This window comes from Chlorocebus sabaeus, chromosome 13 (assembly GCF_047675955.1).
Source record: "Chlorocebus sabaeus isolate Y175 chromosome 13, mChlSab1.0.hap1, whole genome shotgun sequence".
Taxonomy (NCBI): Eukaryota; Metazoa; Chordata; class Mammalia; order Primates; family Cercopithecidae; genus Chlorocebus; species Chlorocebus sabaeus.
Window position 1 is genome coordinate 100,442,481 of NC_132916.1, and position 23,690 is coordinate 100,466,170.

A 23,690-nucleotide genomic window follows, 5' to 3' on the forward strand; every position below is an offset into this window, starting at 1 on the left:
CTCCTGCAGGAGGGGAGTCATCCTGGGACTAGAGGGCTTCGCCTGTAATCAGCTATCTCATAATAAGTGGATTTGATGCTGGTTTCGCTAGGTCAGGAAATTTCCCATTTGGAAGGAAAACGGATACTTGTTTTTGGGTTTTGCTGAGGAGTCACAGGGTTTAGAGCAGGGACTGGAAGTTTGTTGAGACACATGTGAGTGCACTCAAACATCTTCCATGAAGCGGGGAAATAAACAGTGTTCCAGAGAGGTCCCTGGCTTTGGGATATAAATATTTCTGTAACAGAATGGTACTGGATGTCTGCTGTATTTTTTTCTCTACTATTTTGGCAAGTTTTATTTGGGTGTGTGTCTCCTGTACAGAAGGTATGACATCAGTTTTTGCCACCAAGTATTTACAGCCGTCGGTGCCTCCTATGTGGGTCACTTTTGTGCTGTGGTTTCTTTGGGGAAATTGTAGGTCTCCTACCCAAAGCACATTGCCCATTTCAAGATGCTCCTGGTTTCTGAACACCTGTGGCAGTGCCTTCCATGTGGGTGAAGCCAGCCGAGAAAGTATCCCTCCCCAGGAGGTGGGGATTGGTGATTGCCTGAGGGAGGAGGCTGGGGATGAGCCCTGGACTAGAACTTGTCACCGGCTGCTTTTCCTTCCCCTCCTCTCCCTCCTATTTTTCCACCACCCCCACTTTTTAAAAATTTCTTATAAAAAATTAAGCAATTATTTTGGTTTCGTTTATTCACTATTCCTTGCTAATCGTATGCAGAGTGAGCCTGGGACAATGGGAAGGAAAGTTGTACTTAGCTTCAGATGATCCTACCAGCCCAGCATTGAGGGGCTTCCACCAGGCGGCATTATCAAGTGGCATTGTGGAGGTTCTCCTTTCAGTCCTCAGCGTTAACCAGCAGAGGCAGGTGATACTTATTCCTGGTTAATGTTGAGGAAGTTGAGCTCAAAGTGGCTAAGGGAACTTCCCAAAGTCACATAGGAAGTAGCAGAGTAGAACCAAACACAGATTGTCTCTGAATCAGGCAGGTCATCAGATTCCAAAATGGGCTCTTACTTTTTGGAGGTCAAAAAGCTGAACAGACACAGATCTGTCTTTCTTTCTTTCTTTCTCTCTTTCTTTCTCTCTTTCTTTCTTTCTCTCTTTCTCTCTTTCTCTCTGTCTTTCTGTCTGTCTTTCTGTCTGTCTTTCTTTCTTTCATTTTCTTTCTCCTCCTCTTCTTCTTCTTCTTCTTCTTCTTCTTCTTCTTCTTCTTCTTCTTCTTCTTCTTCTTCTTCCTCTCCTCCCTCTCCTCCCCCTCCTCCCCCTCCTCCCCCTCCTCCTCCTTCTCCTCCTTCTTCTCCTCCTTCTACTCCTCCTCCTTCTCCTCCTTTCTCCTTTCTCCTTTCTTCTTCTTACTTCTTCTTTCTTCTTCTTTCTTCTCCTTCTTTCTTCTCCTTCTTCTTTCTTCTCCTTCTCCTTCTTCTTTCTTCTTCTTCTTTCTTCTTCTTCTTCTTCTTCCTCCTTCTTCTTCTTCTTCCTTCTTCTTCTTCCTTCTTCTTCTTCTTCTTCTTCTTCTTCATTTTTTTCTTTTGAGCTAGGTTTTCACTATGTTGCCTAGGCTGGTCTAGGCTCAAGCTGTTCTCCTGCCTTAGCGTTCTGAGTGCTGGGCTTACAGGTTTGTGTCACCACATCCAAGCGAACAGAGATTTCTTTAAAGAAGATTTACAAATGGCGAAAAAATATGTGAAAAAAATGCTCAGTATCACTTATAATCAGAGAAATGCAAATCAAAACCACAGTGAGGTATCATCTCACCGGTTAGGATGGGTATTATCAAAAAGACAAAAAATAACAAGTGCTGGCGAGGATATGGAGACAAGGGAGCTCTTACACACTGTAGGGGCGTGTAAACTAGAGCAGCTGGCTGGGCGCGGGGCGCACGCTGACATCCCAGCACTTTGGGAAGCCGAGGCCGGCAGATCACCTGAGGTCAGGAGTTTGAAACCAGTCTGGCCAACATGGTGAAACCCCGCCTCTACTAAAAACACAAAAATTAGCTGGGAGCGGTGGATCACACCTGTAATCCCGGTGCTGTTGGGCGGCTGAGGTGGGCGGGTCACTTGAGCCCACGAGTTCAAGACCAGCCTGGCCAACGTGGCGACACCCCATCTCTACTAAAAAATACAAAAATTTGCCAGGTGCAGTGGCGGGCGCCCGTAATCCCACCTACTCAGAAGGCTGAGGCATGAGAACCACTGGAACACGGGAGGCGGATGCTACAGTGAGCAAGCCGAGATTGCACCATTGTATTCCACCCTGGGCAACAGTGAGACTCTGTCGCGAAGAGAAAAAAGAGAAAGAGTAAGAGTAAGCTAGGGCACCCACTATGGCAAACAGTATGGAGGTTCCTCAGAAAACTGCAGATGAAATTACAGTGTGATCCAGCAGTCCCACTACAGTGTAGATACCCAAAGAAAAGGAAATCAGTGTCGGAGGGGCATCCACACCTCTGTTTCCTACAGCACTGTTCACCATAGCCAAGATATGGAATCAGCCTCGGTGTCCAACAGCAGATGATGGATAGAGAAAATGTGGTCTTTATACACAGTGGAGTACTATTCAGCCATAACACAGGATGAAGTCCTGTTATTCTCCGCAACGTGAATGGAACTGGAAGATATTACGAAGTAAGCCAGGAACAGAAAGTCACACAGCACATGTTCTCTTATGTGGAAGGTAAAAAAGAGTGGATCTCATGGAAGTTGAAAGTAGACAGAGGATCCTAGAGGGTGAGAAGGGTGGGGGAAGAGGGAGATAGGGAGAAATTTGTTAAAGGATACAAAATTATAGCTGGATAGGAATAAGTTCTAGTGTTCTATAACATAGGATGACTATAGTTAACAAGAATATATAGTTTCAGGCTGTGCGCGGTGGCTCATGCCTGTAATTCTAGCACTTTGGGAGGCTGAGATGGGTGAAACACCTGAGGTCAGGAGTTTGAGACCAGCCTGGCCAACGTGGTGAAACCCCATCTGTACTAAAAATACAAAAATTAACCGGGCATAGTGGTGGGTGCCTGTAACCCCAGTTACCAGGGAGGCCGAGGCAGGAGAGTAGCTTGAACCTGGGAAGCAGATGTTGCAGTGAGCTGAGATCACACCACTGCACTCTAGCCTGGGCAACAGAGCAAGACTTTGTCTCAAAAAAAAAAAAAAAATGTAGTTTCAGATAATTGGAGGAAGGGTATTGAACGTTACCAACACAAAGAAATGATAAATGTTTGAGATGGTGGATATGCTAATTACACTGATCACATACATTACATGTATTATAACATCACTATGTGTGCTCCATACATATGTACAGTACACAATTATGTGTCAATTAAAAAAGAAAAAGCTGAACTTAGATTGGAATGGCTATGAAGTAGCTAGCTTTTTCATATTTTTGGTATAGACCCTAGGCATTTATGTTAAGTAAACTACCTTTGGCTTTAGGAAATGTTTAGTATTTGAATTTTAGCCTTGCATTTTATAATACAGAGAAGTAAAACTAAGTTTACTTTAGATACAGTCACAGGGGTTGGCCGTGATGACTTTTTTATGTAATAAGGGGGAAATATACCTTAATTAATAGGCATACATGCTCATTTTTCTCCCTTGTACACATTTTCAGCTGTTGTACAGGCATTGTGATACTTATGTAAACAGTATACGATATCTTAGGTAGGAATCAGAATTTTAAGGTAAGAATACTTAGAGTTATATATTTTTCAAGCTTTCAAAGTGGACATTTTGCATGTCCATTTTATAACTGTAATTAAATTTTCAAAAAGACAATACCTGTCTTTAATATGGGTGATGCTCTAGCATTTTTTTTTTTTTTTGGAGACAGGGTCTCACTTTCTCCCAGGCTGGAGTGTAGTGGTGCGATCATGGCTCACTGCAGCTTCAGCCTCATAGGCTCGAGAGATCCTCCCACCTCAGCCTCCCAAGTAGCTGGGACCACAGGTGTACAACACCATGCCCAGCTAATGTTTAAATTTTTTTTGCAGAGACAGGGCCTTCCTCTGTTGCTCAGGCTGGTCTGGAATTCCTGGGTTCAAGTGATTCTCCTGCTTCATCCTCCCAAAGTGCTGTGATTACCGTCCTGTGCCACTGCCTGGCCCCATATAAGTGGGATGATGACTTGAGCCTAGGGGTTCCACACCAGCCTGGGTAACATGGCACAAGATCCTGTCTCTACAAAAACTAAAAAAATTAACTGGTCATGGTGGCACCTGCCTGTGGTCCCAGCTACTCCAGGAGGCTGAAGCAGGAGGATAACTTGAGCCCAGGAGTCGAGGCTGCAGTGAGCTCTGATCTTGTCATTGCATTCCAGCGTGGGTGACAGAGTGATACGTTGTCTCTTAAGAAAAGTTACTGGCTACCTGATTATTCATAGGGAAAAAACCTGAACTCTGACCTAAACCTCATACCTCGTACAAAAATTAACTCAAAATGGATCATGGACTAGAACGTAAAATGCAAAATAAAGATGAAAAGAGGAGCTAGAGACTGGGAGAAACTATTTGCAAACTACATGTCTGATAAAGGACTCATATCTATAATATATAAAGAACTATCCAAATTCAGCAGTGAAACCAAATCATCTACTTTGAAAATGAATAAGAGACCTTAAGAGACATTTCAGATAACATATAAGCACATGAAAAGATGTTCACCATCATGAGCCATCAGAAAAATGCACACTAAAGCTACGTCACTATACACCTATCAGAATGCCTAAAATAAAAAGTAGTAACAAGACCAATGCTGGTGAGGATGCAGGCAAACGGGATCACTCACACTTGGCTGCTGGGAATGGAAGATGGTACAGCCAATCTGGAAAACAGCTTGACAGTTTCTTAAAAAACTCAATGTGCAATTGCCATAGGATGCAGCACTCACATTCATGGGCAGTTATCCCAGAGAAATGAAGACTTATGTTCACACAAAAGCCTATATATATCTGTTCATAGCAGCATTATTTATAAAGGCTAGAAACTGGAAACAGCCTGGAGACTGCTCAGCAGGTGAATGGTTAAACAAACTGGTGCACCCAGGCCCCAGATACCACTCTGCAGTAGTTAATGACATCCTTGTTCATCAGTCTTTCAAACTAGAAACCACCATCGTGCTTACTCCCCTTTTTTCCATCCTGGTGGACTTCATTTTGTATTTCTTTCCAATGCATTTTCCCTCTGTCCTTTCTGGTTGTGCCTCATGCCTCATTTGAACCGTTGTAAGAGCCCCCGAATTGTTTATCTGCCTCATCATGGAATCCTTTCTACACTTCATGTCCCGCATTGTCATTGGAACAATCTTTCCAAAACATGAACAAACTAACTTAAAAGAAATATCCCAGGTAGCCTTCCAAATAAGTATAAGCTTTCTGTTAGAAGTTTGACTTCTTGCCTATAGGGATCCCGAGGACTGTAGAGAGACAGATTTGCTGTCTGCATTTTAAGATCAGGCAGAAATCCCTGGAGGGGCCCATGTGGAACAGTGGCACAAATACTGGTTCTAGAATCAGAAGCCCTCATATCCTGGTTCTAACACTAGCTGGATGTTCTTGAGAAAGTTTTGGTTTCAAACCTCAGTATGAGGAAGCATACTCAAGGGATCACACAAGGCTGCTGGGAGGAGCAGATGAGGGGCATGATGAACATGCTGTGTAATCCGTGAAGTACGTCTTATGTGTGAGAAGTGGAACTGTGTGGATAACGGTTCTGGAATCATTGTATGAAAATGATGGAAAGCACATTCGTAGTTCTGCCTGATGATACCACTGGGCAACTGTGTTGTACGTGACTGCAACATGGGTGAGGCCCGGGTCAGTACAGCTCACAGTTTGGTTTTCATGCAGTTAGAAAGGCCCGAGAGGACCCTTCCCCCCTCCAGCTGTAGGAAGGAGGCGGCTGTCTCCTGCCTCTATTTGGTGGGATTGTCTGTGGCTCCTTGGGGACAGGAATGCAGGGAGTGGGGGAAGAAAGCCGGCCTGACTGCTAACTAGTCACCCTTTCCCCAGGAAGGAGTGGAGGGGTCATTTCGTGGTAACTTGCCAAGTCTTTCTTAACTCATCTGCTCTTTGAAATGACCAGCATGACAAGTAAAAGACCCGTTAGAGACAGATGGGCTGTGTGTCCCGTGCGTTTATGGCTTTGTGGACTCAGAGCTGCCAGAACTCGATAGCTTTCTGGGGAACGGTGGGTCAGCCAAGGGGCTGAAAATAGTGAGAGGAAGAAAATCCACCCTCGTTGCTCTGGTCTGGGAGTGATTACTGAGGAGAGCGGCATGGAGGGCCCAGCCGTGGGGTCCCTCTCAAGCACACCCTCACCGCAGTGGGAATGCGGGTCTCAACCTCCCTAGGCCTCCGTGATTTTCGTCTGTCACATACTCACCTCCAGCAGGGACGTCTATGGTGATGAGATGAGGGAGCATCCTAGCACATGTGGCACTTAGTAGGCTTGTGGTGAGTGGACTCTGGCGTCAGTGGAACAGGAGACTGGGCGCTGCATGTGGACGCACTCACGTGCTGGTGGCATGGGTGGACAGAGGGGAGAGGGACGCTCTGCCATTCTCCTTTTGGTCTGTCACTCCCGCTGTTGTGAACAGAATCCGTGAGTGTATTCTGTTGCCCCAGTCTACTTGGTAGGCTGATTGTTCAATTTTTTGCTTCCACTTTTGATTTCTTAAGAATGGGAAAAGGAATACTTCAGTTACTTTTCTGGTTGATGGCATACTTTCCTTGATATCACCTTAATGCTTTTTAATTTCTATGTATTTTGGATGCTGGAGCTTGCCTGACATCTGTGTTTTTATGCCTCACCCTCTCGCGTAACTGTTGGCCACACCAGGACCAGAGAGAAGTGACCAGATGGATTGGTAGCAGGGCTAGGACTGGAATTCTCCAGCCTTTTGATGCCCAGCAGAGCAGGCTCTGTTTTCTGTATTGCACTGCTCTTCCCTATTTCGACCCCTGTTAGGACAGTGGATGTGAAATGTAGCTGGACGCTTTTGGGGGTGTGCTAGGAGTGTGGCAGATGCCTCAAACTGGCAGGCAGATGCCTCAAACTGGCATTTTCCCCTGATTCTGAATTCTCATGGCTCAGAGTCAGTCTCTAGGCTACGGACCAGGAAGACGCAGGAAGTTGTTTTGTAGGAAAAACTATGCCAGGGCATTTTTTTCACCCGGTAATTTATTTGGTTTGGACTGGAATAAATCTCTGATATTGGTTTCTTTGCCAATATTATTAGGGAGTGGAGCCTGACTTGTTAACTTAATCCGATTCATAGTGCTTAGAATCTCAGTGAGTGTGTGTTGAACCGAGCGGAAGTGTGAGAGCATCTTGGACAGTGGTTTGCAAACCTAGCTGCATCTGGGGCGCTGTGGAAAACACAGGCGTGCTTACTCCAGACCAGTTGAAATAGAATCTGCAGGAATGGAGCCTGGGCAGCTATAATGCTGTTAAAAACCCCCAGGTGGTTCTGATATACCCTAAAGGTTGAGTAAAGGTTGAGATCCACTGATCCACAGTAAATTGGAGTCCTGGATCATAGACATGCCTTATGCTTTCACCAGCTTAGAATGGTTCTTGTGCTTTAGAACTGTGAAAAAGTGTTATGCAAACAAGTGTGGAAATAGCCTAAATGCCACATCCTGTTACTACTTGTCATGAAGTACATTGACCAGTTATTCACTCTATTCTGATCTCTACCCATTCCACCTTTTCTTCATGGAACAGTGATTTGACAGTTGGTTATGCAGAACCATTGTAAGTCCAGTTTGATTGGCAGGAAACGATTTTGGGTATGAAGTACCTTTTAGGCATTTATTGAACTCTTGTTTGTACCACCGCTGTGCTGGACAGATTATAAATATTACTTCTTTAAACAAGGCCTATGGAGTCAGGCTGCCTGGGATTTGCTAACTAGCTGTGTCATTTGGGACAAGTTTTTAAGCTTATATAAACCTGACTTTCATCTATGAAATGGAATGACAAGGGGTCATTATCATCTCACATGATCGTGCAAATGTGTGTGTAAAGTGCCTAGTTTGGTGCCTAACACATAGTAACTACTCAGTAAAGTTATTATTACACCATCATCATCATATTTAAATGTAAATATTAAGAGCTAATAAATTTGTAAAAGGTACTATACCTTTACCCCTTGAATCAAAGACTACTTTAGTTTTAAGCGGTTGGGTGAATTTATCACTTAAATATTGGCCTCTTGAATACCTTGAATTTCAATTGAACGTAGCCAGAGGATTTCATAATTGGACCGTTTCCTCTGGAACTTGGAGCTTTGTTTGTTTGTTTGGTTTCACTTCCTACTCTAAGCTTGGGGCTGTGCACACCTTTATGGTGACTTCTGGTACTGGGGAATCAAAGCTTCATTCGCTGATTTGGAGGAGATGATCTTATGCTATATGAAGCACTCAGACTTTGTTAACTGTGTACCATCCAGACAAGACCAGGTGCTTCCCATGGCAGCCTGTCCTTTTCTTAGCTCTCTCATCAATCTAGCCTGTTCCTTCTATTCCTCTTTATACTAGAACTTGCCTTTGAACAAGGAATGTTGTTTTGTCACTACTAGGTCCCCAGCAATTAGTAATGCCTAGCATATACTAGGTGCCTCCTGAATGTTAATAGGTGATAATCTAGCAGAACACAAGATAAATCCGCAGGTTGAGATTTAAGCTGAGTGGTATGAGCGCTGCATTGGCAAACTTATTAAATCAATTTTGTTAATACAAGTTTAACATATCTTAGTAACTGACTTAGTTCAGGAATCACTTACTGAGTGTCTTCTAGGCCAGACATTGGGGACAGAAAGGTAATAATATATGATCCCTGCCTCATGCGCAGGAAGTCTAGTGTGATGGACAGACACGTGCCAATGGCTGCCATGGAATATGGTGAGCATTAAGATAAAGGGGCACCCTGTGTGCCCTTGGAGCATAGAGCAGGGCTTGTGTTCTGGGAACATGGGCTCCATGTGAAAACACAATTTAAATTTTCTTTCTTTCTTTTTTTTTTTTTTTTTTGAGATAGAGTCTTGCTCTGTGGTCCAGGTTGGAGTACAGTGGTGTGATCTCGGCTCACTGCAACGTGCTCCCCCCAGGTTCAAGCGATTCTCGTGCCTCAGCCTCCCGAGTAGCTGGCATAACAGGTGTGCGCCACCATGCCCGGCTAATTTTTGCATTTATAGTAGAGATGGAGTTTCACCATGCTGGCCGGGTTGGTCTTGGACTCCTGACATCAGGTGATCCTCCCGCCTCGGCCTTCCAAAGTTCTGAGATTATAGGCATGTAAGTATTCATCCTTTTAAATATCTGCGGGTAGCACTTAACTTTAAATGGGTACTAATTAAACTATTGAATGACTTTAGTATGGATTGAATGACTTTGCTCGGGCCTCGTTTTTAATTTCCTTCATTAGAGAAAAAAAAAAATGCAGGTTGAATATCCCTCATCCAAACCGCTTGGAACCAGAAGTGTCTCAGATTTTTTTATATTTTTGGATTTTTGAATATTTGTACTATACTTGCTGGTTGAGCCTCCTGAATTCAAAAATCCAGAGTCTGAGCTGTTCCAATGAACATTTCGTTGAGTGTCACGTCGGCACTCAAAAGTTGTGGATTTTGGAGTTTCTGGTTAGGGAGACTCATCCTGTATGGGCGGTGGATTGTCGCAGGAGTTCCGGACCAGAGGTTGGGTGACTAGGGTTTAGTTTTCACTTTGTTACTAAACAGGCTGTTTTCTTCCATAAGCTCAGCTTTAGATCTCCCGGTTGTCAAAGAAGGGAATGGGCCATCTGATGTTTAAGGCCTCTGTTAGTTCTGACTTGGAGACACCTGGCTCCAGTTCATCTTCCTTAGGAGTGGACAAAGAATATGGGAATTTTGAAATTGTTAGTCAATATCTACAGGGTCGTTGCAGCCTGGTTTTGGGTAAAGGTCATCTTTAGTGAGCCCAGGGAGAAACAGTGGTTTAGCTGTCAGCTGAGAGGGGTAAGCGGTTCTATTAATTTTCCTCTGTGGTAGTGGAAGCATTGTTAAGGGTCACAGCGTTAGTGGAGCTGACTGGAAAGAGGAGGGGAACTCACTGTTGCAGGTTATATTGAATGTCTTTTCAGTCACTAAATGCTTTTTATGATATGTTTTTCAGGATTTCAGTGTTGTATGATTTCTCTGTGTTAAGCACAGGAAATTTAACATCAGCAAAAAAGAATGCTCTTTTTTTCTTTTTTTTTTTTTTGAGATGGGGTTTCCCTCTTGTCATCCAGTCTAGAGTGCAGTGGCGTGACCTCAGCTCACTGCTACCTCGGCCTCCTGAGTTCAAGCGATTTTCCTGCCTCAGCCTCCCGAGTAGCTGGGATTACAGGTGCCCGCCAGCATGCCCGGCTAATTTTTGTAGTTTTAGTACACATGGGGCTTTGCCATATTGGCCAGGCTGTTCTTGAACTTCTGACCTCAGGTGATCCTCCTGCCTCGGCTTCCCAAATTGCTGGGATTACAGGCATGAGCTGCCACGCCTGGCCTTGAATGTTCTTTCTGTGGGAATCTACAAAAGCCAGGTTTTGAGTCTAGTGGCAGAAAACCTCTTCTTCATTGTTTAGCTGTGCTGTGAACTTGGAGGGCTTCAAGCCCAGCTGAAAAAGCTGTAGTATTTTCTGTCAGTTGGCTGTCTTGGAGAACTTAATGAGCACTGGGCTGGAGTGATACTGTCAGAGTTCATGAGCGATGTGAGGCTCTCAAAGCCTAGATACTGGGGTTGCCCAAATACATCGGCTGGTCTCACTATTTCTCTTGGGAGTCGGGGGGTGGAAAATGCAGTGGTCTTAACTCTGCTCTTAATTTGATAGTGCTGTTATTAATGGTAGGAATGATTTCGTATGTTTGCATTTTGCTTTGTAATTCACAGAGAATTTTAAAATCCATTATCTGATTTCATTCCCTCAGCAGTTCTGTGAAAAAGGCAGAGCAGTTTTCATATCTTCTGTTTTCCTGTGATTCTCTTGTGGTTCACAGAAGCTAAGAGCCTTCACCAAGGTCATAGGGTGAATGAGTCGCAGAGCTGCGAGTAGAGGCTCAGGCTTCTAGTGACCCTGTTTCTTCCTGGAATAGCTCGCTCTCGTGGCGCTATGCTCAGGTAACTGCACATGCTCAGTTTGGTCTTTTGTAAATCCCTGCCCCATTTCGGGGGAGGTTCTTGGGAGGCTTCTATTCATTTTGGAGCATTTAAGTATCTTGTCCTCTCTCCCTCTTCCCAGATGCATGGGCATTTCTGCAGGCTCCCAGGCTGGTCCTTGTGCGTGGGGGCGTCTCCTGCCTCCACGTTGCTTGCACGCCCCCTTCTGAAGGTGCTCTTCCCCGCATGGAGCCCCCTCGTGCTGCCTCCACACTGCAGGCTGTTCGGTAAATGTTCCTAAGTCAGCATCGTTGTTTTCTAGAAATGGGACGGGGTACGGATGCCAAGTTCTTTTCTGTGTGAAGTCTTCGATTGTATCATCTTGCCTTCCCCGTGTGTGCTCCTTGAGGTTGTCGCTGTGCTGCGGTCATCTGTGTTCCCTAGGGTGCCTCCCTTGGAGTCCTGGCCATAGTAGACATGCAGTCAGTGTTCACGGCCTAAATGAGAGAAAGGCCAACAGAGTCATTAAATCTGGAAAATGACAAGTGAGGGAAAGGAATTTTTATTGAAGGCATGTGAAAAAGAAATCTTTTTAGAAAAGTTGACCAGTTTCTCAACTGGAGTTGAATTTCAGCTCAGAAAAAGCAGCTGTGTGCCCAGATGGCTTTGGGATTTCAGTTTGTGACAGATGAATTGAATTTGTTGTTGTATGAATGTGTTATCCTTTTGTGGTTTTATTAGGCCTTTCTCCCAAATGGAATCGATTTTTCTATAAAACTCACACTTCCTTTTTGAGAAGTGTAACACTAATTGTATGGAATGGTCTCCCAAAAGATTACCTGCCACGAACCGAACACACTGCCTCAGACTCACGGCCCCTGGTTTCTGCCTGTGCAGCTGCAGGGCAGAGAGGCACGCTCGAGCTGAAATCAAGACGCGTGTCTGCATCTTCTCTTTCTTGACTGCTGTTTCGTCTCTGAGCTGACCTGCCTTCAACGTCTAGGAGCTTGGTGGGTGTAGACACATTACGGTATGGAGGAGGGATATGGCGTTGCCACAGCCAGGAGACTCGCTGAAGTCTCTGTTCTCTTCCTGCTCACTGCTCTGACTTTGTATAAGTCACATGTGTAGGGCTGTGCACAGTGGCTTACACCTGGAATCCCAGCACTTTGGGAGGCCAACCTGGGAGGATCTCTTGAGCCCAGAGTTTGGAACCAGTCTGGGCAACATGGTGAAAGCCCATCCCTACAAAAAATAAAAATTAAAATATTAGCCAGGTGTGGTGGCTCATGCCTGTAATCCCAGCTACTGGAGAGGCTGAGGTGCGAGAATCACTTGAGCCCAGGAAGTCGAGGCTGCAGTGAACCATCATCACGCCACTGCACTCCAGCCTGGTCAGAGCAAGACGTTGTCTCAAAACAGACAAAAACAAACAAACAAAAACCCATGTGTAATAGTGGCAGTAGTTAACTTTTGAAAGTTTGAAGAAAAGTTTCTAAATCACCTGTGACCATGGACAATTTACTTAGCCTTTCTATGCCTCAGTTTCCTCATCTATGAAAAATGAGAGAATATGGTACTGATCTTACAGGATCATTAAACCATTGCCCAGATTGCTTATAGAGCTAGAGCTTTTTCCTTGAAGTACATGAGTATGGCTGTCAGACATCTGAAACCCGAAGCCATCTTACAACATCATTTGGATGCTACCCCCTCTTCGCCCTCTTTTTCCATTTGTAAGGGACAAGGATCCAGGAAGGAAAGAATCAGCTTACAAAGGCTTTTGTTACAATTAATCGTTCATGTTCTTTCTTTTGGTATCTTATTCTCTGTTTACATTTTTTTTTTATTACATTTTTTGAGACAGAGTCTTGCTCTGTCACCCAGGCTGGAGTGCAGTGGCACGATCTCGGTTCACTCCAACCTCTGCCTCCCAGGTTCAAGTGATTCTTGTGCCTCAGCTTCCTGAGTAACTGAGATTACAGGTGTGTGCCACCACGTCCAGCTAATTTTTATGTTTTTAGTGGAGACAAGGTTTCGTCATGTTGGTCAGGCTGATCTTGAACTCCTGAACTCAGGTGATCTGCCTGCCTCAGTCTCCCAAAGAACTGAGAGTACAGGTGTGAGCCACCACCCCCGGCCGCTGTTTCCATTTTGTAACACTAGCGTCACCCCAGTGTAGGGTGGCTAGGGGTATTCTTCTTTCCTGTTTCCTGGTGTATTTTCCTCTACAGTATTGATCACTCTTTAACATACTTTTTGGTTGTCTGTCGCTACCTACAAAAATATATGTTCGCTGTTATATCACCAGTGCTTGGCACATAGATAGTCAATATTTGTTGAATGAATGAATGAATGAATGAATGGGCTGAAAGAACCTTATTCTTCTTTCTTCTGTCAGTTCACACCAAATGCTTTTGGAAAATGCTATATGAACAGGGATCATAAGCAGCAGAGGTTACACACATGGCTGTGGGATAGCCCATCATCCTCAGATAATTGTCTGGAAGGAGGTGGAGTACTTGAGTAGAAATGATACAAGATAACTTCTTCAGGAAATCAGCCAAGTGTCACAGCTTTTCACACAGGCGTGTGATGTTTGCGTATGTGTGTATGAAGAGCTGTCATGGCCTAGAATCACGGGCCTTTAGATCCCTTGTACAGATAGAAAAGTAAAGTCGGAGGCCCAGGAATGCTGTAGGCCACCAAGGTAGAGTCCCTGTCTGTCCTTCTCAGTGTCCGGTCACTTCTCACTGCACTCCCCTCTTTACTCCTAAAGCCACTTTCCCTGACTCTGAATGTGTAACCACGAGGGAGAAAATGTACTCCAGGCTCACAATTTGTGGAGAAAAAGCCCAGCACCTAAAAATAATGTTCACAAAGTTTGTACCTAGAAAACGTGGCCATTTCTATCATGTCTTTGAATTTCCCTGTTTCTCATACATTTTATAAACAAGACAGTAGAAGGAGATTCGTGAACAGCAACTTTAGAACAAGGGGGAAAAAATCAAACCTAGAGCATTCCAGTTTCTGTTTTCTTCTCAGTTTAGGGCTGAGGCACTTTAGCTTCCTGTCTAAGGGACTACTCAAATCTGATTAGAAGCCATTGTGGGCTGGTAATTATCCATAATTTTAGGAAGACAGATGTAGCACCAACTCTGTTCTCTAATAGCAGGCTTATTAATTTTAAATTTGCATGGCAGGAGAATCAGATGGCGAGGTGAGATAAGCATTCAGATGCTTGGTCAATGATAGCTGTTTACTTCCACGTGTCACATGGGGATTTGGGACCCGGGAAGTCCACTGAGAACTGATGATTGTCTGTCCCCTAACCAGCTGGGTTCTTTTTCATCCTGAGCTCAGAAAGATTGCTCCTACTGCAGCCAGGGAAGACAGGTTGTTGACTGGTTAGAAATCATGGTAGGTTATTTTCTCCACTCGCAGTTCGCAGTTGGAAAGCAGAGCTATCAAAAAGTTGTCTCTGTTGTATTTCAAATCTGGGTGTTTAAAAAATTATGTAAGCAATTTAATCATTTCTTTAACAGTAGTTGTGTGTGTTCTTGATGCGAATGAGAGGTGCATTCCCTTGTAAAATCCCTGGGACTTAATAGGAAGATGTGAGCCTTAGAACAGAAGTTGGTTTTCTAGATGATCACGTAGATATGATGCTGAGCACTAGACAAAGATGTTGATTGAAGCGATTTAAAAAAATTTTGTCTGAGTTCAGATTTTACACCAATATTTAGAAAATCAGCAAAAGAACTTGGAGGAATGTTCTCAGGCATCCAGTTCAGCCCCCTGCGCACATTGTCATAAAATCCGAGTGTGTGTACAGGGAGACGCATTCCTTTCTGTTCTCATCACTGGTCCTTCCCTGGCTCTGCACCTGCCTGTCATGCGCGTCCCTGTGAAGAGACCACCAAACAGGCTTTGTTTGAGCAATAAAGCTTTTTAATCACCTGGGTGCAGGCAGGCTGAGTCTGAAAAAGAGAGTCAGCGAAGGGAGATAAGGGTGGGGGCGTTTTATAGGATTTGGGTAGGTAAAGGAAAATTACAGTCAAAGGGGGGTTGTTCTCTGGTGGGCAGGAGTGGGGGTCACAAGGTGCTCAGTGTGGGAGCTTTTTGAGCCAGGAAAAGGAATTTCACAAGATAATATAATCGCTTAAGGCAAGGACCGGTCATTTTCACTTCTTTTGTGGTAGAATGTCATCAGTTAAGGTGGGACAGGGCATTTGCACTTCTTTTATGATTCTTCAGTTACTTCAGGTCATCTGGGCATATAAGTGCAAGTCACAGGGGATGCGATTCCTTGGCTTGGGCTCAGAAGCATGACATTGCCCTCTTCCCTACCTTTTCCCTCCTGTGCGGTTCTCTCACAAAGTGAATGGCCTCAGCCACAGCTTCTCTGCAGCTGCATCAGACTGTGGCGACAGGAGTGGTGGCTCCTGCAGGGCCTGCTGTCCCCACTGAGCCCAGTCTTGCTTGCCGCTGGAACCTGGTCACCATTTTGCACCGAAAGTATGTAATTCTATGGAATGAAAGCCAACATGCTGGGAATGGAGGTGTCTTTATCACGGTGCTCTGCATATTTTAATCTTGGGTGGAAAGTATGGAAAAGTATGTGATACCTGTGGTTTGATGTCAGAAGGACGTTGTGAACTTGACGTGGACTGAGGATGTTCAGGTGCAACAGGAACATTAAATGAGACTTCCCCATCTCCCTGTCAGGCATGCACAGGTGTATGGCCACATCTTATGTGTTATCCTTATCTAGAGTGCGCCTTGTCGTCACGTTTAAAGTTACATGATGATATTCTGCCTCATAGAGTAGGTCCCAAACCGCATTCAACACAGAAATGCACTCTTGCTTTTATACATAGAAAGTGCTTTCATATACCAAGTGGGAGAGCAGTCCTAAAATCTGGGCTGGAATCACAGAAGGAAGACTTGGGGAAGCAATAGATTCCCTAATCCAAAGCTGGTTTTTGATGAACCTAGAAACAGGACCAAGAGAAGTGAATTTGCCTAAGGCCCTGACAGTGTCTCACGGTAGCATTTGAACCTAGCAGTTTCTTGACCTATTTCTTTAAATGATTAGTCATGCTTCCTCTGATTCCTATATAAACGTATTCCTCATTCATTCTTTTGTTTCAGTGAATTATTGCGGTGCTACCACGTAGCAGTATTTGAGTCAAAATGTGGCAGTGTTTATCCCTTTCCAAGGTTTTTAGTTGTACAGTTTGTCAAAGTTGTGCTAACAGTTTCTTGTTGGTTGCAAGGTGTCCTTTCAGAAGCCAATTGTGTGGTGTATTTATATTGCTTGTTGGAGGTAGTTTGGTTAGAACCTACTTTGAGTGGCTGGCGTGGGCCTGGGGGACAATAACAGCTGCCTGCTTCATGGGCAGAGATGAAGTAATTGCTTCCTGGGAAGTACCATCCTCCTGGCCACACTCTCCAGCCCATTTCCTTTGTGGTGGTTTCCTTGCATCTGCATGGTTCTGACTTCATGTGAGTCTCTTTTATTTTAGCATATGACTTCAGGCTGTGGGGAAGAATGACCATTTTAGCACAGAGATGCACACAAAGGAACAACTGGCTAAATGTGAGTGAAGACATTCTTGGGGGGGGATTCATTTCTTTTATTCTGTAACAGGCAATCTGGGAAACATTCTGGACATGTGGCCTGTGGCCTGCACTGTCACAGCTCCTCCCTGCAGGATCGCAGATGTTTGGAGATTGTAGTGATAACTGTTATCATTGAGAATGCCATTCTCACAGGCTCTAATAAGTCAGGATTTATTCAGTGTGAATTTGTTAAAGACAACTGTATTTCTAGCCAAATCCATGGGAGACGTTTCTCCTGGCAGTGTTGCTGGGGGTATTCCCGTGGCTTAGTCTTAGGGGAGCACACGCCTTTGAATACTGCTGAAGCTGTAAGTACCCAAAGCGCACCGGAGTACTTTTGCCATACGGGGTGTTAGTCACTGATACACGTCTCAGTCAGACCTGATGGATTCTTGACCCCTTCCTTTCTTAATTTTTTAATTTTTATTTTTTATTTTTGTTTTTTAAGAGCACAACCCCTCAGGTGGCCACCATGAATCTCTGGTGTTTTCAGTTGGCTGCAGCCTATTTGCTATCTCTGGTTCAAACATATTCGAAGTCTGATGATGCTTCCCTCTGTTGTTCTTCTGCTGTGTGACCTCCACGCATGCAGGGTTCAAGACTGTCAGAGCTGGGAGCCACCTTCACAACTACCAGGGTTTCCAGAACCTCCTTTATCTAGCCCTGGGGATGGAAGAGATGTCATCAGAGACGGAGGCTTATTAGGTTTACATGCCATTGATAACGAATGAGGAGGTTTTCTTTTATATAAGGGGAGCTTCTTATAATGTGCTTTAGTAGGGTAAAGAAGCTTTTGAGGTTTGCTTTCTCTGGAAAGATAATTTGTGATCCTGCTGTTGCTTTCAACAAAAATATCATTTGCATACCAGTGCATGTTGTATTACTGAGCACTGGCTGACAAACGGTTCTTAACTCGTCATTCACTCCGCCACTGATTTTTGAATGGCATATGTGTGCCAGCTGTAGTAGGAACTTGCTATACTCTAGAACTAACCCTTATGAAATAGGGGTCCTGGTGGAAGCAAATGCATATAACTATAAACGTTTGAGGGGATATCAGAGGGGGTGCCTATAGGTGCAAACTTCGTTCATTCATTGTCCCATCTAGGAGGTTTTGTGTCTTAGCAGCGTGTTCCATAGCAACACATCCCTCTATCAAAATATTCATCGTATTATTTTGAAATTCTGTGCTTAGATGTGTGTTTTTCGGACTAAGTTTAGAACTGGTTAAGGACAGGCTATGGGGTACGTATTATATATATCTACACACACACATATATTTATATATATATACATTACCATTGTAAATATAGTATATATTTATATATATACTCATATATATATTTCTCCCTCTCTATATATACATACACACCACACACATACACACACACACTTCTACTGCCAAGCACAGAAAGTCAAAACTCGGCAAGGGTTCTTTTAGTGTTCATGAAAAAATAGATGTGTTAGTTGAGAGTGTCCTTAAGTTGCCAGGGGAAAGACAGGATGGATTCACAAAGGGAGATAATGTTTTTTTTTTTCTTTGTTTAACTCTTGAATTCGAAATAATTCAGACTTATGGAAAAGTTGCAAAAATAGTACAGACAATTCCCATATACTCTTCCCTCAGATTCCCCAAACATTTCACCCCATTTGTACTTTCCCTCTCTGTGGATATAATTTTTTTTTTTCTGAAATGTTTGAGAGAGGAAGGTAGAATGCAGGGCAGGGTGAAAGGTGGAAGGAGAGAGGTGGGTTGGGAAGCTTTTTTTTTTTTTTTTTTTTTTTTTTTTTTAACCTTCTAAGATGGAGTTTCGCTCTTGTCACCCAGGCTGGAGTGCAATGGCACAATCTCGGCTCACTCTAACCTCTGCCTTCTGAGTTCAAGTGATTCTCCTGCTTCAGTCTCCCGGATAGCTGGGATTACAGGCGCCCACCACCATGTTCGGCTAATTTTTTATATTTTTAGTAGAGGGGTTTCACCATGTTGGCCAGGCTGGTCTTGAACTCCTGACCTCTGATGATTCATCTGCCTTGGCCTACCAAAGTGCTGGGATTACAGGCGTGAGCCACTGTGCCTGGCGATTGGGAGGCTTTTGCCGTAACCCAGAGCGCTATGATGAGGGCTGGACCTGGTTGGAAATGATGAGGAAGGTGAGAAGTGGTTAGGTCTGGCACATATTTTGAAAGGAGAGTTTAAATGGGTTGGATGACAAGAGAGAGAAAAAGAAGTTTTAAGGATGATGTCAAGGATTTTGGCCTGAGTAACTGGAAGACTAGAGATGCTGTTATTGGGATCGGGAAGACTATGGGAGGAGTGGGTTATAGTAGGGGGAATCAAAAGTGTGTTTTCCGCATGCTAAATTTGAGGTCCAAAAAGGGATGTCAAGTAGTGTTGGCTGGGCGCCGTGGCTCACGCCTGTAATTCCAGCACTTTGGGAGGCTGAGGCGGGCAGATCACCTGAGGTCAAGAGTTCGAGACTAGCCTGATAATTATTAAAATCGATGATTGATGTTTGCTAATTAATCATATTATTGCTTCTAATACTGCAGGGGGTTCACACCTACCTGTGATGTTGTTCCTAATATCTAGGGACAGAGAGCATGATTTTAGTTTTAATACCACAGTAGGTATACACTCACCCTGTGACACTGATCCTAATATTGAGAGGGGTAGAATATGACATGACTCCCAACATAACAATGAATGGACAGCCACCCGGTGATATTGCTCCTGATATTCATGGAAGAAGCGTATGATATTACTCCCAATATCCCAGGGAGGGTACAGCTCTTCTGTGATATGGTTCCTAGTATCTGGAGGGGGAGAGGATGATAATAATTCCAGTATCGCAGGCTGTGTTCACCCACCCTGCGATATTGTTATTAATATCCTGGGAGAGGAAGATATGATTCCCCATAGAGCAGGAGGCGTACACCCAGCCTGGGATATTGTTCCTAATATCCATGGAGAGGAGAGGCTGATGTTACTCCCAATATGGCAGGGGGTGTACATCCACCCTGTGATATTCTTCTTAATATTCCAAGGCTGAGAGGTTGATATTACTCCTAGTATCTCAGACACCGTACACCCCCGTGTGATACTCTTCCTGATATCTGGAAGGGGAGAAGATGGTATTAATCCCCATATCGCAGGAGGTGAACACGTACTCTGTGATATCTTTCTTAGTATGCAGGGAGAGAGAGGATAATATTATTCCCAATATTGCAGAAGATGTACACGTCCCCCCGTGATATTGTCCTTAATATTCCAAGGCACAGAAGACGATGTTACTCCCAATATCGCAGAAAGTGTACACCACACAGTGATGTTGTTCCCATGATCCAGGAGGGAAGAGGACGATATGACTTTCAACCCTTGCACCCTGCAATGCTCTCATCCTGCAACACCGACACCAGCTCAACCTGACATGGGACCAGAGGTGCTGGCTGGGGGTGTTCATTGCTTCTCTGTTCTCCCTTGCCAGACTCAGTAGAGGAAGCTGAGACCGAGCAGCCGCAGGAACAAGGTAGGTTTTGCCCGTGGCTCAGGCTTCTCTGGTTATGAGCTGGGCTTTGGAGTAACGGCAGGGGAGGGGACAGAGGTGAGTACGGTGGGCATTGGATGCGGCTGTCACCCCTCTGTGGTGTGGGCCGGGGACTTGAGGGACATCGCCTGAGGTGGGCCTGAACCTCCCGTCTACTCTGGCACTGGAGGCCGTGAGGTCCCACATTTCTTCCAATGAACATGCTGACCCCCGCCTGGTCCCCGACCGAGATGGGGCATCCTTTCCACTGCTGGGACCCACATGTAGCTGTGGGTTCCTTTTTCATGACCTGGAGAAGCTGCAGTTCACCCTGTGCTCTGCCTCAGAGATGGGAGGCCACACTGCCCTCAGCGGGTAGCAGAATTCAGAGCCTTAGGTTGCAGGGGCCTCAACTGAGGTCTCTGAAGGGTCTGCTCCTTCCTGAGGGGAGCCAGGGGGGAAGGGAAGGCTGTTGTAGGTTTGCCTCAGGGAGGGGGTGGTTCCACCCTCTGCCAAAGTCACTGGAGCAAAGGCACGTGGCTCTCCAGCTGCCCCGGAGACCAGGGTAGTGGCTGGGAGGGGCTGTGTGCCTCTGCCGGGTGGGGGCGATTTCTTAGCTAATCTAGTGTAGTCAAGTCAGACATTTGCCTCTAAATCATATTTATTTATTTTTTTAATTCTAAGGCTTTACAGATGAATAAGGAGGCAGTTTGTATTGAACATATTTTTTGCATGTGAGCTTGAAACAGAGGGTCGGTTTAAATCTAGGTTTTTCCCTTCCCAGTAATGCCTCCTTTCATCCCAGGTTTTCCAACAGGAAATGCGCTTGTTTGCTCACCTCTGGGAGGGGGCTTTGGCTAGGAATCCACCAAAGCCAGCAGACACCAGTGGGCTGCTGGAGCAGTCTGGCCTTTGTTAACCCTTTAGGAACCGTGGGCTTCAGGTTTTCAGTCCATCCACGGTGAAGGTGGCCACAGGGGCCTGGCAGCTTTCCCATCCTTCCTGCAGGGATGGTCCGTTTCCCTGCACGGAGCTGGGTACATGGGTACAACACCCCTGTCCTGTGCCGTTGGTGGCTTTACCAATTTTGCATAGCAGCTTTTGAGCTGATCCATAGCTCTGATTGGCTGTTGAGGATTTCATGGATTCCTGTACCCCACCGGGGGGCCCAATATGCTGACAGAAGTTACATTTGTAGTTGTGGTGCTGCATATACATGGGTCCAGTTAGAAGGCTTTGATTCTTTCTAAAGGGAAAGGCATCTCTGAGGGGTCACTGTTCTGACACAGTCTCCTAAAACCTTGCTGTCAGGTGGGCGACAAAACAGGACAGGAGGGTGATTTTGTAGGAGAGTCGGGCCACGGGCCTGCGTGTTCTCTCTGTCCCCGTAGTGCCGGAGTTCGTACGTGCTCCAGGCCCCGAGTTTGCGTTGCACATAATTCTTAAGGGCTCATGGCAAGCTGCGCCGGGGACACAGAGGGCGGGGATGTGGGGACCCTGCCCCCAGTGGACCAAGGACTCACTGCCGGACTCTAATATGTCTAGGTGTTTTTGTGACTTGCAGAAATACCTCCATCTTGTCTGGGCCTGGATCCACAGGAGACCCTGTCGAAGGTGAAGAATGTTCTGGAACAATGCAAGACCTGCCCAGGCTGCCCCCTGGAGCCAGCGTCCTGGGGTCTCTGTGCGGCATCCAGCAACGTGAGCTTGCAGGACCCCGAGGACCCCTCCTTCTTCTTGGAAGCTGAGGACGACTGGGAGGACCCAGAGGCCCTGAGCTCACTGCTGCTGTTCCTGAATGCCCCCGGGTACAAGGCCAGCTTCTGTGGCCTGTACGACGTGGCACTGCCATGGCTGAGCGGCATGTTCTGCAGCTTTAGCGACGAGGAGGAGCTGACTGAGTGCCTGGCACAGGCCCGAGGGGCGGCCAAGAAAGCTGGCCTCTTCATGACCAGAGTCCGTGCCATCGTGGACTGCCTGGTGCCCCTGGCCTGGCTTCACGTGCTTCATGGACAGAGCCTGGTGACCCTGAACATCCTGCAGTCTGTCCAGGATGCAGTGGTGGCCAGAGAGGACCAGAGGGTGTAATGGCCAACATGCTGGCCGTGGCTGTGAAGAGGACAGGCCGGACGAGGCAGGCAGCTGAGGGCTACTACTGCGCCTTATGAGCGGCTTGGGACCTGGGCCATTGGAGGAACCAGGCAGTGGTGCTGGCCAATTTCGGGACCCTGTGCCTGCATGCAAGTGCCAGCAGGCTGGCCCAGCACTACCTCCTGGGGGCCATGCGGCTGTTCTCGAGGCTGCCCTGCAGGGAGTGTGGCCGAGACTTCACCCACGTACTCCTGCAGCTGGGCCACCTCTGCACCCGCCAGGGCCCAGCCCAGCAGGGCAAGGGCTACTATGAGTGGGCCCTTCTGGTCACCGTAGAAATAGGCCATGTGGAGAGTGAGTGCCCTAGTTCCTCCTGTGAGCCTTCTGGGGCCACTCGGGTCAGGGCTCACCTGGGGTTTATGATTCAGAAACAAGTGGTGGTTTTTCTACCATCGAAAGTGCTGAGCCATGTCCAGCAGCAGATGTTGGCAAGCGCCCTGGAGACAGGCGGTTCCCATGCAGGGCCAGGCCCTCTGTGGCCTACTGAGGCAGCCAGCTCTTCCTGGTTTGCCCAGGGACCATCCTGCCTTGGGCACTGAAAGTCCTGCATGCTGGGAATTCCTAGACATAACCCTGGGATCAAGGCAGGCTCGGCTGCGCTGGGACTTCGGGCCCCACCATGAGCCAGGCCCTGAACACCAGTTCTTGTGTCCGTGTTATCTGCTTGGTATGTTGGCAGCCTGCGCACCTGTCATCCCACTTCACAGAGGACACGGGGGCGGGTGATTGCCCAAAGCCGCAGAGCAGTTCATGCAAAAGCAGCTCGTTGTGCAGTGTGCCAGGCCCCACCCACAAATGGGGCTTGTGGGGTCCTCGGGTGGCAGAGACTGAGCGTGGGAATGTGAGCTTCAGGCCACAGAAGCCACAAAAGGGTGAGTGGCGTGATGGAGGGGCAGCACTTGGCCCTGGGTTAGGGAAGCCTCTTTAGTCTAGAACCAGAGGGTTGAGAGCATTTAGTCAAGTAATAGTTGGTGGAGGAGAGGCTGGTGGTGTAGCCTGTGTGAAGGCCTAGGGGTGAGAGAGTGGGGGTGAGTGAGCGGGAATGAGTGGGGTGTGAGTGGTGGTGAGTGAGTGGAGGTGTGATGGAGTGAGTGGGGATGAGTGGGGGGGTGTGAGCGGGGATGAGTGGGGTGTGATGGGGTGAGTGAGCGGGAGAGTGAGCGGGGTGAGTGGGGTGTGAGTGGGGGTGAGTGAGCGGGAGTGGTAGCGGGGTTGAGTGGGGTGG

At 46.3% G+C, this 23,690-nt stretch overlaps 1 protein-coding gene across 1 annotated transcript in view; it reads left to right on the forward strand.

Moving 5' to 3' along the window:
* Positions 1-23,690, forward strand: part of LOC140713202 (SH3 domain and tetratricopeptide repeat-containing protein 1-like) — a 41,562-nt gene that overhangs the window by 7,046 nt on the left and 10,826 nt on the right. Inside the window, 3 exon segments of the mRNA XM_073022654.1 lie at positions 20,276-20,317; positions 21,879-22,394; positions 22,397-22,759. Coding sequence (XP_072878755.1) covers positions 20,276-20,317; positions 21,879-22,394; positions 22,397-22,759 — 921 coding nt within the window.